General features: G+C 37.1%; 1 protein-coding gene across 1 annotated transcript in view; it reads left to right on the top strand.

The window, feature by feature from the left end:
- Positions 1–15,019, top strand: part of LOC126471469 (uncharacterized) — a 268,925-nt gene that overhangs the window by 89,420 nt on the left and 164,486 nt on the right. The window contains exons 8-10 of the mRNA XM_050099666.1: positions 190–412; positions 7,624–7,784; positions 14,565–14,749. Of these exons, the coding sequence (XP_049955623.1) occupies positions 190–412; positions 7,624–7,784; positions 14,565–14,749 (569 nt within the window). The remainder of the gene's footprint in view (positions 1–189; positions 413–7,623; positions 7,785–14,564; positions 14,750–15,019) is intronic.

The following is a 15,019-nucleotide window of genomic DNA, read 5'->3' on the forward strand; positions in this document are numbered from 1 at the left end:
GCCAAACACACGATACAAACCTGTACAGTTAAAGTGTTTACAGCACTCATTATTTACTTTGAATTTATCTATCGCATGAAATATTTACTTAAAATATTTCTGATGTGTTTCACATGATAGACCATTTTGACTATTTCCATATACATTTGTACTATACATTAAGTTTTCTGAATCTTCTCCATTGAACAGTGACACCAATGGGGACGCCTCAAAGCACACCTGTTGGCACTCCACGGGGCCCAAGGGATGGTGGTGGTGATTCTTCAGATACAATGAGTGAAACAGATTCTCAGAAATCATTGAGAATGAGACGCAAATTACCACCTATACCAGCTGATCAAGAAGCAGCACCCCTTCCATCAACTAAGAAACGGGAACGTAGTAAATCACAGACATTACAGGATCGCTTTAGGTTTGTCCAGAATCATATCAATACAAGGCTTACTTTTCAAGTGCTCTTATGATAAAATATGGCCAGAGATCATAGGTTGTATTGATACATTTACTGACTTTTGTTGCTAAAAAAGTCCTTAAGATTGAGGACCATATTATTAGAGCTTAATATCCAGTTGACAATAAGGTCATTAGAAATGGATTTTCAGAACTGCTAACAGTTTTCAACTTAAAGAAAAGAAAATATAGCAAGAAAAATTAATTTCTTTTGGTCTTTAGCTTTGATTTGTAAGAGTTAACAACCAATGAATGCTTTCACCAAGAAAAATAAAGACATATTGTATCAAAATATTTTGATGAGCTGTGCTGTATGTAGTGTGGCATAGTGATAAGCATTATTTATCACTTCTAGATGGTTCTTTAAATTTCTTAATATTTAATGTTTGTGTATTCTGGAATATAAAAACATAAATAACAGCACTCTCTGTCTAGGAAGTCAATTCAGTTCTGTTCTGTTTGTGCATTGGTGTTCGTAATAAAAGTTCCTTCAATGTTAAGTGTTATAATTGATTGGTGAGCCTGCTTTTGGATTTGGACTTGATTCTTGTCATGATGTGACATTCTTTGGTGGAGACATCAGATACTTTGAAACATCTGCATCACTTTGGCTCGAATTAGGAAATGTAAAAGCCATTATCTACATGGACACTTGATTAACAAAGTCACAGAAGATGTGCGCCAAGCTCTTCCAGTCAAGAATGTCACAACAACAGAGAAATTCATCAAGTGGTGCCCATGCACTGAGGAAACACATTAGAAAAAGAGTCAGATTAAAGTGGTATGACTGACTCATGAACATGGCCCCTATGACAGTTATGGAAGACCAATATGACCAAACCCTTCTTATATGCCAGGCAGTGAGAGAAGATATACAGTGTTATAAGATAGCCAGAACTGCCACATCAAGTAAGTATGAAATAGCAGCCATGAATATTGACCCCATACTTCAGGAAGTAATACATAATGTTGAAGAAGATATGTATCAATCTTTATTACCAACGTAAAATATCAGATAAAAATACCAAGAAGAATGGACTCGGCCAATCGTACTTATGCCGCAGACATCAAATGACAACCCAGCACCTGATTGACACAGGTACACCTGAGTCCCCCACCAAGTACAATGCTCCACAGAAGACATGACACTTGGATGACTGAGGACAACACATCTGTATATTTTTGTGGTGTTGTCCAAAGAATGGGATGCCAAAGCAAGGTTCACACCAAAAGCACAGAACAGTATAGCTGCTGCATCCTGCACTGACAAATGAGAAATACCAGTGTAGCCACACTTCCTAGAGCTCTGCTATGCAGACACAACTGCTGGTCTACTTAGAGCTGAGCAGAGGAATGCTTGGCCAGTGTGTAATCAATGATCAAAATGACAGCATTGTCTTAGACAGACCACCAATGTATTAAATGTCATAGACAGAAATTACAGTGAACGTCATGTCAGTTGTACTTCAAGTGAAGAGTCTTGTAAATTTGACTGCATCAAGAGATAATTTAACATTTAGAGTCAGTTGTAAATACTCAGAACATTTCTGTGGAAATGGATTGTACAAAGTTGATTAAATCTTCATATCTATATTGTAATAAAGGGAACTAATATTTTACATATTGTAGTTCCACTCAGTCTCTTCCTGGAGCAAACCAAACAACCCACTGTTGTGCTTGTGAGCGTATTTTTGTACAGCACAACAGTTTCCACTTCAACCTGGAGATGTTGTACACCATTCTATTCACACCCATCAACTGCAAATGATTATAGTCAATCTGTTGGATAAACCTCATTACTGTACCCAGGATGAGGTTGCTCCCCAATATGCACTAGTCATTCACTGTTACCTACGTTGGTACCTAGCTGCCAAATTCAGGAAAGCTAAGCAAGGCATCTAAGGAGATGAAAGTCCTCCATGGATGACAGTCATGAAGATGTAGGAAAATCTCATTGATGTTATCATCAATGATCAATCTGCCTTTTCTGTAATGTTGAATGCCTATTGCTGCCAACTAAAGAAGGCTATGATTGGTGACACAAAAGCTATTGTACTGAAAGCTGCAAATGTGAAGTTCTGTCAACTGTGAAAACCTGATAGGGCTCACAAAACAAATATATGTGCAAATAATGATCAAATGCAGTGTATGTGTTCAAGGAGAACTTTGGAACACTAACTGTCATGAGCAGCCACAGCTAATACCTAGGGACAGACAACCCAGTCCACAAAGGGCAGCTTAATGGCATCATCAATGGCATCATTCCCTGCTACCACTACAGGCAAGGTAGAGGAGGAAGTTACTATAAATGGCCAATAAGATCTGGTCTGATAGAAGAACAATGTCAGCAAGTGTTAGTTGTTCTGTGCCAATTATCAGATGTTTTCAAGTTTGAAGTGGAGAAAAGACAGACCAAGTGGCCCATGGTAAAACGTTGTATCAGCCCTGTGGTACATCCACCAGTTATCTGTCACTCGTATAAGGTGTTGCTGGCTGAATGATGGATAATCTGATAATCCAAGAGGAACTGGTGGAGATGCTGCAAAATGGCATCATTAATCCTTCAGAGAGTATTTGGTCCTGTTCTGTGGTCCTTGTGAAGAAGAAGACTGGCACATGGCATTTCTGTATCTGCTACCAATGCTGAATAAAATTGCAAAAAAATATGTCTACCCATTGCCGCACTTTGATGACACAATATAATGGTTGAGGAAACCAGCTCAGCTATGGATATGCAGACAACCTACTTGAAAATGAAGACTGATGAGGCTGGCTAGGAAAATACTAGCTTAGTAAATCCTGATGGCCTCTATGACAGCAAACCTATGCCACTTGCACTATGTGATGCCCCAGTCACGTTCAAGCATATGATGGACAGTTTGCTTCTACACTTTAAATGGACAGTGTGGCTATGCTATATGTATGTTATTTTAATTTTTTTGAAGACATTTGAAGAACATCTAAGTTGTCTGACAACCAGGCTGAAATGTATACACACAACAGTCCTTTGCTTAAATCTGGAAAAGTGCCTCTTCACCATACAAGAATTAAAAATCTTGGTGTACCCACTGAATGGCATGGTGTCCATTCTAATCCTGAGAAAACAATAGTAGTCACAGCTTTTCTGAAACCTAGGCACATTTTTGATGTGAGTAGTTTTCTCAAAATGTGATTGTACTAGTGGCAATTCATAAATGCTTTCTGTACTGCCAAGGCATGGCCCTTACTGCAGGGAGAGGCCAAATTTTCCTGGATTGAGGTGCACACAGATTTTTCTTTCTCCTTAAAGAGACACTAACATCTTTTCCAGTCCTAGAACTGCATTACAAGAATGCTGAGATAGAAATTCACACCCACTTGCAGTTAACGGATAGGTATGGTTCTTGTATAAATTCAGGAAGGTACTGTAAGGACGATATCTTATGTTTCCTGAGGACTCTCCAAGTCTGAGAGAACTACTCTACAAATGCAAAAGAGTGCCTTACAGTTTTTTGTGTCATCAACTAGTTTCTGTCATATTTATTTGGTATACTATTCACCATTGTGATGGATCACCATTCTTTATGTGAGCTGACAAGCCTGAATGATCCTTTGGGTCGACTGGTGAGATGGGCACAGAAACTTTAGGAATACAACATCACAGTGGTAGGGCTGTGCAAAAATGGATGCATACACAATGACACTACGTGGTTTTTGAGGAGTCATGTATCGGAACACAGCAGCATGGACAAAATCTCAGTGAGTGTTACATTAAATGGTATTTCTGCTGAATAGAGGGAAGATACAACATTACTGTAAACTACCGAAGCATTGAAGAATAAGAAACCAACCAAACAAGAATTCCGGTTTATAGAAAGAACATTGTATAGGAGAAATTATGATCCAGTGGGATGGGTAAGTTGTTCATCATCCCAGTTCATCTATGGTCAGCTGTCCTAAAGTTTTTCATCATGGTTCAAATGGCTCTGAGCACTATGGGACTTAACATCTGAGGTCATCAGTCCCCTATAACTTAGAACTACTTAAACCTAACTAACCTAAGGATGTCACACAGATCCATGCCCGAGGCAGGATTCGAACCTGCGACCGCAGCAGTCTCGCGATTCCAGACTGAAGCACCACTCCGGCCGGCTTTCCATCATGCTCCAACATGTGGCTAACTGGGACAGATGAAGATTTTAGATACAATCAGATGCAGGTATCACTGGTCAGACCTCTACTAATTCGTTAGACACTATGTGTAAGGAATATCAGTGATAGAAGTGTATACCATAATTACCTTCATGGCATCTAATACCAATTTTGCACCACTCAGCCAAATAGAAATCAACCTCTTTGGGAAATTTGAAGTCAACAAATGGAAATTGATTAATGATAGCCTGTACTAACTAACTCACCTGCTATGATGTCACAAAAGGTGTGTCAACTGTCAAGGTCCAAGAATTTGCTAGGTTCCATGTAGAAGACATCATTTTTGAAGCACAAAGCACCTTGTATGGTGATCTTTGACTGTGAAAAAGCTTTCTACTTAAAGCTAGTATCAGAGGCAATATCATGTTGTGTCATCACCCATGAGATGACAATTGCCAGGCTCTCATGGAGGAATGGCCTCGCAGAAAAGTTTAGTAAGACCTTAGAAGTTATGCTCTCAGTATGCACTGATGCTAAACAGGGTGGTTGGTATACAATACAACCTGTTGTGATACTCAGGCACAACACAGCAAAGCATGACACTTCAGCCTTCATACTGTTCTTTCTGCACCATGGTTTTAAGGCCAAAATGACGATGGATACACTATTCCTATTTAAACTGGACAATACTCACTATGAATACATGAAACACCATATCACCAGGACCAAAGAATCAAGGCAGCAGGCTTGCATATGGGGCCTAGACACCCAGAAGGAAGACTGGGAGGACTATAATACCAAGCAATGGCCAGTCAGATACAGCCTGGGAGACTGGGTATGGTTTTTTTTGCATCTCTGCGGAAAGTGGAACTACTGAAGAAGTCAGTAAAGTGCTAGGGCTGTATCATTTTCTTCGTTGCTTGTTGACTGTCACATACAAAGATGGGATTACAAGCCCACATCAAGAAGACAAAACTGATGTGACATCATTCATGTCCTATGCATGAGGCCTTACTACAATACTGAGGCACAGACTGATGACTGTCACTTCTCCATCATGGAAATTGTAGACTGCTTCACTGTCACATTGCAGAGGATGAGACAACATGACCAGTGTGTGAGGATCTGCCACTGCTGTCATACAGAGGACTACTGACACTGACAAGGCCTAGATACAGGATGCTTCAATGAGAATTTCTGAAACAGCAGGTCACTGTTTCTATAGGAGTGGGAGCAGTGCCATGAGCTGTACTGCATGCATTGTGGTGTAGCAGTTGGTGTCATTGGTTGGCTTGCTCCAGGCCACCACATCAGATCTGATCACTGACAATTATTTGTGATTTTGGTACATATCATTTGTGGAAGGTTATTGAAATTTCATTTGTTTGAAATGTTTGCGTATTCTGGAATATTCACTGTCTGTATAAATAGTAGTGCTCTCCATCCAGGAAGTCAGTTATATTCTGGCTGTATGTTGGTGTTTGTAATAAACATGCTTTCAGTGCTGAGTGATGCACTCCACTGATGACCCTGTTTCTTGATTTGGGTTTTATTGTGGTTATCATGTGACAATATGATTGATAAAAGTTTCTTTGTACAAAGTTGATTAATTGTAAGTACTGGATTTAAAATTTGCATACTAAATGTTAGTTGCTGAGAAAACACCAGGTCTTAAAATTATCTTTATTCCCCTTGCCCCCTTAACCCTTCCCCTAGCCTGTTCCCCCTTCCTCCTTCCCCCTTCCCCCTCTCCTCTCACCACTCCCCACTCCCCAACTTTCCCCCTTTCTCCCTTTCCCACTTTCTCCCATTCCCCTTCCCCTTCCCCCCTTCCACCGTTTCCCTTTCCCTTTCCCTTCCCCTTCCCCTTCCCGTTCCCTACCCCTTCACTTTCTGATATTGGGTCTTTGGCATCAAGCCATACAAATTACATCAATAATATTTGGTTCAAACATGTAAAATACTTTACTGTTAAAAAACTTAATGCAGTAAGGAAAATAAATTGTGTAAGTATTACTAATGTTATCTAAGAAAAGGAACTGGAGCTTATGAAGTTTACTGAACAGATGACAAGACACAAAGATGGTACATATTACTAGATGATGTAAAATAATGGTTATGAATGAAACTTGCTGTACTCTGTAGATTAAATCAACTGAAATGATTTTACTGGGTTTTGGTGCAGACTGCCACAGAAAATGACATTTGCCACAAAGACATGAAATGGAGATTGATGAATAGCAAATAACACTGTTTCATTATCATCCTAAGCTGTCCTCATCTTACCAGGAGGTATGGTCCGACTGGTTGTGGTATGGCTTCCTGCCTTCCTCCAGCCTTTGAACTACCTTATTTCTAGATTAGATGGCTTCAAAACCATTCTCCAACTTCCAATTTTTCACATTAATGACACATTACCACAGGTGAAGAAGTGATAAGAAAATAGACTAGGATCAACAGGGGATATAACAAACTATAGCATCTTTAGGATGTCATTTACCCTCTGGCCCACTGAGCCACAAAAGTATAACAAAAACAAGGAGAAGATATTAATATTAGCTCACTTTTTCCATTACATTTTGTGAAGTACACATTGTATCAAACTAAACTGTCAGTTAACAAGGTTTCTTGGTTCTCAGATTCTCAGAGAGTTAAACACTCTTCACAGGAGTTAAATGACAGAATTCTTCTGAATGAAGGAAAGCTTATGCACACATACTTATCAATAAATTATGTGTTCAAAAATCAAGGTTTCATTTATCTAGAAGAAAGCCCTTTAATTACACTAAAACATGCAGTTCTCTAAGTAGACATTAGAAAACAAAGAACAAAAATCATTTTTTGTATTCTCAAAATAAATATGACTTAATATTAGTTCCAGAGTAGACTTTACTTTCAACAATTTCATCAGTTTGCCTCTGTGAAGTAGCTTATATTAAGTAGATCATAGGATATTTATATGCATATCTATACATAAGTAATTATTGACATTTTTCATTTTTAAATATTTTATGACACCATAATCTGTGTTCAATTGAACAGGTCCTTTTCACCCTTGCGACAGACTTCTCTTGATGGACTGCTACCAAGGACATCAAATCTGATGTTAGCCAGACCAAGTGCTAGCGAAACTAACCTTCGAAAAATTGCTCTTGGGGTTGATCCTATCCCACGACCTGGATCAGCACTGGGTTTATTGCAAGGTAATTGTTATTTTAGCTTACCATGAATTTGAAACAACAAAATTTAGCACAACTTTGTGTTAGATGGTAAGCACTTCTCCTGCAGAGCTATGTTATTTCTAATAAGATTTTGATGAAGGAACATCAAGAAACTCTTGCACAACTCAGTTATTTCAAGCTTTGGCCAGTGATGTGTCATACCAAATAAACTAACAAGTATTTAGGTTAAAGATACATCCATACTAACCTGAAGGTCCTCTTTTTATCTTGATAATGGTGACTAATTTGTCATAGTGTTTTACTTTGTCATGAATTCCTACAGAAAACAATAAAGTTTGGGAACAGTTTTGATCCATGACTTTTAACAGATTGGTTTGAGTAGAGTTTAGTAAGTCTGTGGTAATTAAACTCATGTCTGTGGAACTAAGTAAAATGGTACAGTAATTAATGACCTGGACTCACATGTAGGTGTGCAGTCCAGATCCTCACTTGACCACCCATATGTTACATTTCCCATATTTTCCTTAATTTCTTAAGATGTGTGGGTTCCTTTGAAAAAGATAGAGGTATCTTGCTTTCTTATCCTTTTCTAATCTAACATCTGCTACTTATGAAGTGTCATTATTAATTACATGTGGAACCCTATTTTTCTATCCATCCTTCCCCTAATGTCGATGAGACATTAATCTGACTGATACTTACCAGTACCAGTAGCAAATGAGAATGAGGAAAGCTTTGTATCCGTGAAAAACCAATATCTATGAGAAATTATCAATTTGAGTAAGCATTCTTCATGTCTGGCCATACCACAGTGTTGTGCACAAGCCTGTGCTACCCTCTGTTTACTGTAAGTTAACAGAATTATCCAATGAAGATAATGATGGTGTTACCCACTAGTGAGATGCCTATAATTGGTATACCTGTTCCAGTGTTGTTATTAAGCATGAAAGTGGTAAGTGATATGTTAAATTTTGGCTCATATTATTACCAAGAAAGCCAGTCACTGGAAACACCTGTCAACACATATTGTTGACTTTGACAGTAGACACCGGTGAAAAGCAGTTTTGCTGTAAAGTTGTAACTTAGTTTGTGAACACTCACCATGGTGAACAAAGTACTAATTGATCCTGAGGTAGAACTGATTGTAAATGCTTCAGATTCTGACAATTCAGTTTCTAAATGTGAAGATTATATGGAGTAATGGTTCTAAAGTGAAGATTCTGATTACTCTTACTATCAATGTTCTGTGAACAATGCATAAACTATTCACTCGATAAATCATACTAGAAAATGGCAGTGATGTATGATACTACCACTGAGTGATCTCTCTGTAGCCAGCATCATCAGAAACAAATGTGGAAATATAAGGTAGGCAGCAACCAGAATAACTGACATAAAATGTTAATTTGAAGTCATCTTTTACAGAATTGAAAATTATGAAGATGAAAAGTATTAAGGTGAGTGAATTTGTGGTCAACAATGGGTAAATATTAACCATATTCCATTTCAAGCAAATTTAGGGTTTTTATTTGCTGATGTATGTGGACTGTATAGCATGTCGACGAAAAGTTTTTGAAAGGAGGAAGCAAGCTGGGTGACAATGCCACTAGAAATATTTAGTTAAATACTACATGTTTTGTAATTTGATAAAAAAATAAAACAGAGAAAAAATTCAGTATACTGGCATATGTGCTGTAAGTCATAACGTCTGAGAAACATTGAGAAAATTAATTTTCAAGTTATGTAATCCTGGAGCCAACAGGACTGTCAATGAACAGTTGCTAGGGTTTCAAGGCCGATGTCCCTTCAGACAGTATATTACAAGTAAATGAGCAGTGAAAACATTGTGTGAACTGAAAGCACAAATTTATTGAGCAAAGTAACAAAATGAGCAATAGGAAAACCAAGGTTTGAGGGTTGCACTTGATCTTGTCAGTGAATTAAAGAGTTTTGCATGTAACCTTATGATTTTAGGCAGCAACTGCTAAAATGAAAAGTGACACTACTAGGATTTATTTGGAAAAATGAACCAGAACTTTCACAGCAAATGACCAACAGGAACTTTTATAGGTCAACATCTTACTTCAAAAATAATATGAGTGCTGTCAATTGCATACTAAAGAGAAACAAAAATGTAATATTTATGAGTATGATGCATACCAATGTTCATATCAGCAACAGAGATGACAAAAAGCTAGCAATGATGTTGGATTACAAAAGGGATTACTAAATAGACTGTTGGCCCACTCTATCAACTAATAAGTGCTTATCCATGCAAACAAAAATAAATCACTGGCCAATGTTCATGTTTTACAGCAGTTTACACATTTCTGTATACAACACTTACATTTTGTGACCTTCAACAAATTAACAAGAAAGTGAATATTCTTAGAAAAACCTGGTAAATAACTCATAAAGCTACATACTGCATAAACAAAATGTCTTCCAAGATCTGAGGATTCTCAAGGATACCTGAAACATGGAAAATATTCTTGCAGTCTTGGTGTGAACTACAGGAAAAACTGTAAAATGTTAATGCTTAAAATTGTACCCTCTGCTGCCTACCTGCAGTCACAAGAACATTTAACCTAGCCAGTTACAAGGAACATACAGTGTAATATGGAATACAAACTACTCTGAACAAACTAGAAATTGAGGTTAACCCTGATGTGGTCACGCGGCTTTTCATAACGTTAATAGTCACATGGGGTGTTGCTAACACCCCAAATAAAAGTGGCTATAATGACATTGTTGTGCAGCATATCACTGATATGAATATGTTTACTTGACAAATGGCTATGTAGAATGTTATCTCCTGGTACATTATCATTTTATGTAATATTACTTTAGTATTAAATTGGGTTATTTGAAACATATGCGATAATTCTCATTTTCTTACAATATTTTGTTTAATTATTTATTTCTGTTATGCTTCATACTGTGTTACAGGTATAAGACATTATACATATAATTAAACATTTGTTCTGTCAACTCACACAAACATTTTACGAAATGAGTCACTATCACTGGCTGCAAGAGGTGTGTTAGCGTAACACTTTTCACACACATTTCTCATGTGTTTCACATACATAACTTTCAAACATCGAGCACAGTGTGATTTAACTTTTATATCTTTACTCCGAAAACAAACTGTGCAGTGCCTGGGATTAAGTACTCTTTGTTCAGAGGGTGGTGCATTGTTGATGTCTTCAATTCCTGCCATTTTTGCAGCTTTCAATCTAACTTGTTTAGGCAGGGAGTGAGTGGCTGATCTCTTGCACACTATGGGATTTACTAATGACTGCTGGGCACTAGGGCCGAGAGGTTCTACTGGCCACTAGGGCCGAGAGGTTCTAGGCGCTTCAGTCTGGAACCGCACGACCGTTACAGTCGCAGGTTTGAACCCTGCCTCGGGCATGGATGTGTGTGATGTCCTTAGGTCAGTTAGGTTTAAGTAGTTCTAAGTTCTACAGGACTAATGACCTCATATGTTAAGTCCCACAGTGCTCAGAGCCATTTGAACCATTTTACAAATGACCTTCCAACATCATGTAAAAACATTCTTTGGGAAATCCTCTCATTGTTATTATTTGCATATATGATGAAGGTGTTAGTGCAAGCAATGTTAGTCATTTGGAAAAACAGGGCAAGTGGCCAGCATCTAGTTTTTCTTGAGGTTGCGTAAGTAGCTCACATTTCATCCGTTGTGTCCACACCTGTTTTGGTCTTTTTGTAAATTGTTATAATTTCTGGTTTCTTCTCCTCCACAGTATTAGTGGCAATGGCACCATCATGATACAAAGATGAAAGGAGAATAACGTTTTTGCCCTTCTTTGGCACATATGAAACTATGGTGATATCCTTTCTGAATCCAAAAAGACTGCTTCTAAGTTCACGACCTATTCTGCAAACAATGTCTAGAGGAAGCTCCCACTTATTGTTTCAAAGAGTTCCTACTACTGTAAGTTTCTTTCTCAGGAGCTCTTCAGCCAGTGATATGGAACAAAACCATTTTTCTAGTGTCACATTGCATCCTGTATCTTCGATAGGCCATACAAGTCTATTTACTATCTCCTTAGGCTAGTTTGATGATGTAAAGGGACCCTCTGGCTGTTTCCCAACATAGATTTCTATCCTCAAAGTATACCATGTTCTTGCTTCACACAAGCTGAAAATATTCAAACCATATTTTGCAGGTTTGCTTGCTATATACTGTTGGAAACTGTATTTGCCTCTAAATGCAACCAGTTGTTCATCCACTGTTGTATATTCAGACACAGTATAATTACTGACACAGTCTGTCATTAATAATTCAAATACTTATCCGAATGCAGCTAGGCGATGAAGTTCTCTTAGCCATGGTCTGTCTCGAATATCATCGAATCGCAAACAATGCAATAACAAACAAAAGCACCGTAACCTCATTGATAATATTTGTGCATGAGGTAGTCATTATAATTATTATGTCATTTATAAATATCAAAAAACAGTTCACAGCAGTTTTTGCAGATTTTGCGATAGCTTTCACACCAGGAAGATAAATAATGAGGTCTACACTTCTAGTTCTTATGTTACAACTAGGACAACTTTTCATCCATTTTGTAACCGTATCCTTTCCAATAAAAAAATCATGCTTGCTTTCATTATCTGCTGCACTTATTTGCAGTTCCACTTCCAGGTTGTCTTCATCCTCCATTTAGGTGCCACTGTGATGAGAGAGAACTCCACAACTGTCTGTTTCCTCCTCTTCCTCTTCTCCTCCTTCAAAAGTTTTATCTAAGACCTCTTCCAGAAGCTTCTGCACTCTTTCTTGTTGTATTTTGTAATGATCCATAGCTGTTCTAACTGCAGAGAGCAATAAAATACAAGCAGTTGCTGCAGAACACAACTGTACGCTTTCTCTCAGCACTGCAACATAAAGAGTCGTGCAGGGTGCAGACAACACCCCAAGGCACATTGTTGCATGTTTTCTTGGAACTTGCGCTTCCATTGTAGTTTCTATTGTTACTCAAAGATTTCATATTATGTCCTAGAAAGGTACTAAAGAACATGACGTTATACTCCTATTCATTATGTAATAATCCATTGATAAGGATGACTGGGGTGCTCTGAACACTCCGCGTGACTGCTTAAGGGTTAAGTGATGTCAAGTAAGACCTGACTGAGCAGCAAGAAAACTTTAAACATATGAAATTATTTCTGGTTAATAGCCAAATGAGCTGATAAGCCACAAACAGCTTGCCTTGGAGAAGATATTCCTTAAAGTATAAAGTTTCTTCCTCTTTCTTAACTGGTGTAGCCTCCGAAAATGATTACTGTACTTACTTGACTCTGGTGACTTGAGGGACCTATGATGATATGATGTATTGATTTTTCTGAGATGTGACAGTCCATGAAAGTACCTGTATTTTCTGGCATCTAACAATAAATTGATATCATTCACTATTACCATTATCTTCCTTCAACCAGAAGGTGATCTCCAGTGTTTCCATTATGTTGAAAAGTCAATGTCCCTTTTCTTGGCTTGATATAGTTGTCTCACTTCCATCACACATACACTGTAGCTCACCAGACAGCTTAAACATATGTGATATGGCATTTTTATCAACTTGTAAAAAAAAAAAAAAAAAAAAAAAAAAAAAAAAAAAAAAAAAAAAAAAAAAAAAAAAAAAAAAAAAATCCTAAGAAATTTGTCACCATTCTTGTGCATCTTCATATCAAGATACTTTACATTTACTTCTTGATGAGTTTCTACTAATAGAAGGGCATCAACGTACATATATTTTGCTGAAACAGTAACTTACTGTTCATGATGATGTGTAAACTGCAGAAACCCATTGATCCATGTGTGAGAAATAGTCACATTTTTCAGAACAGTCACAAGCCTTTTGTAAGACAATTGATTATTCATGTTTTTGGGCCTGTTTTGATGTATTTCATTATTCAACTCGTAAAGCAATGCTAAAAGTCTATGAGTTCATTTACACATATCAGCATTTGTAAAATAGCTTGTGTATTTTCCCTCTAATGTTATTTGAATATGTGACACATATGACACATATTTTCATAATTTAAGTATTTATTCTGTTAATAAGTAGTCCCTTTATCCAGTCTTATTTTTATTGCAATAGTTTGTGCACTTTAAAGAATTTGTTACCAAACAAAATCATCCTTTCTCACTGTAACTTATTAAAGAATACACTTTCTTCTTTAGATTACCTCTCATATTTCCATATATTGCAGCTTGTTTAGTTCACAAAGAACAGCAGGTTATATTGAATTCTTCAGTTTTCCTACTGTTACACCACTCCCAAAACATTCATAAATCTTCATTCAAGCAGTTATATAGAGACAGTAGTGACAGAATTATTTACATGTTTGCTGTAGTTTAATAATAGTGGAACTGTTGCAAGAACAAAAACGTAAATATGTTTTAATTATTTTCTTGTCCATTCATTCAGATGTGAATAAGATAAAAGTAAATACTTGGAGAAATGCAAACAATGATATGTGTAACAGCAGATACTCATAGTATAGCATATAAGACATGTGAAGCAGCTAATAGGTACATAATTATGGTTTTAGTTTATATAGCTTTGTTTATAAAGTACTATAGTTTTCAAAAATCATAGAGCAACATTATTAAGAAATTTTAAATGTTTGATGAATCTAAATTCATTACAGACAGAAAAGTCACAAAATTTGCAATGATGAAAATAAAAACACATTAAAAAGTTTCAACATATGTGAGGACAACACCATATTGCATTAACTAGTTAATGTGATTGTGGATCTTTTCAGCTTCAAGTGTTGTGAGCAGCTCAGGAATGAGGCCAATCACAACGGGTATTGGTACAACAGATCTGACAAGTACAACAGCAACATACTCATCACCACTGGCTGACTTAGCATCATGTTTGCCTCCAGACTTGAGACACTTACTTGGAAATTCAACATACTCTGATTCTGGAAATTATGGAAAGCAGGTTTGTATGACTTTGTCTAATAGACTGCTCGTGATAAATTTTGGGCAACAGTTCAATAGATTGTAACATGGGCAAATATTGTTTGTCTTGGGCTAGTAGGAAAGTCACAAATTCCCATAAATTGCTATCAAAACTGGTTCTTAGCTTAAGTTTTAGATGTACCTTATGTATTTGGATTTCTTTGTACATTTGTTTCACAGAGTATCATACTATTCCACTTTTGTGATAATGGTATGTTTGTTTCTTTGGTTCTGGACTTTCAATTGTTTC

The sequence above is a fragment of the Schistocerca serialis genome, chromosome 3 (assembly GCF_023864345.2).
Source record: "Schistocerca serialis cubense isolate TAMUIC-IGC-003099 chromosome 3, iqSchSeri2.2, whole genome shotgun sequence".
In the NCBI taxonomy this organism is placed as follows: Eukaryota; Metazoa; Arthropoda; class Insecta; order Orthoptera; family Acrididae; genus Schistocerca; species Schistocerca serialis.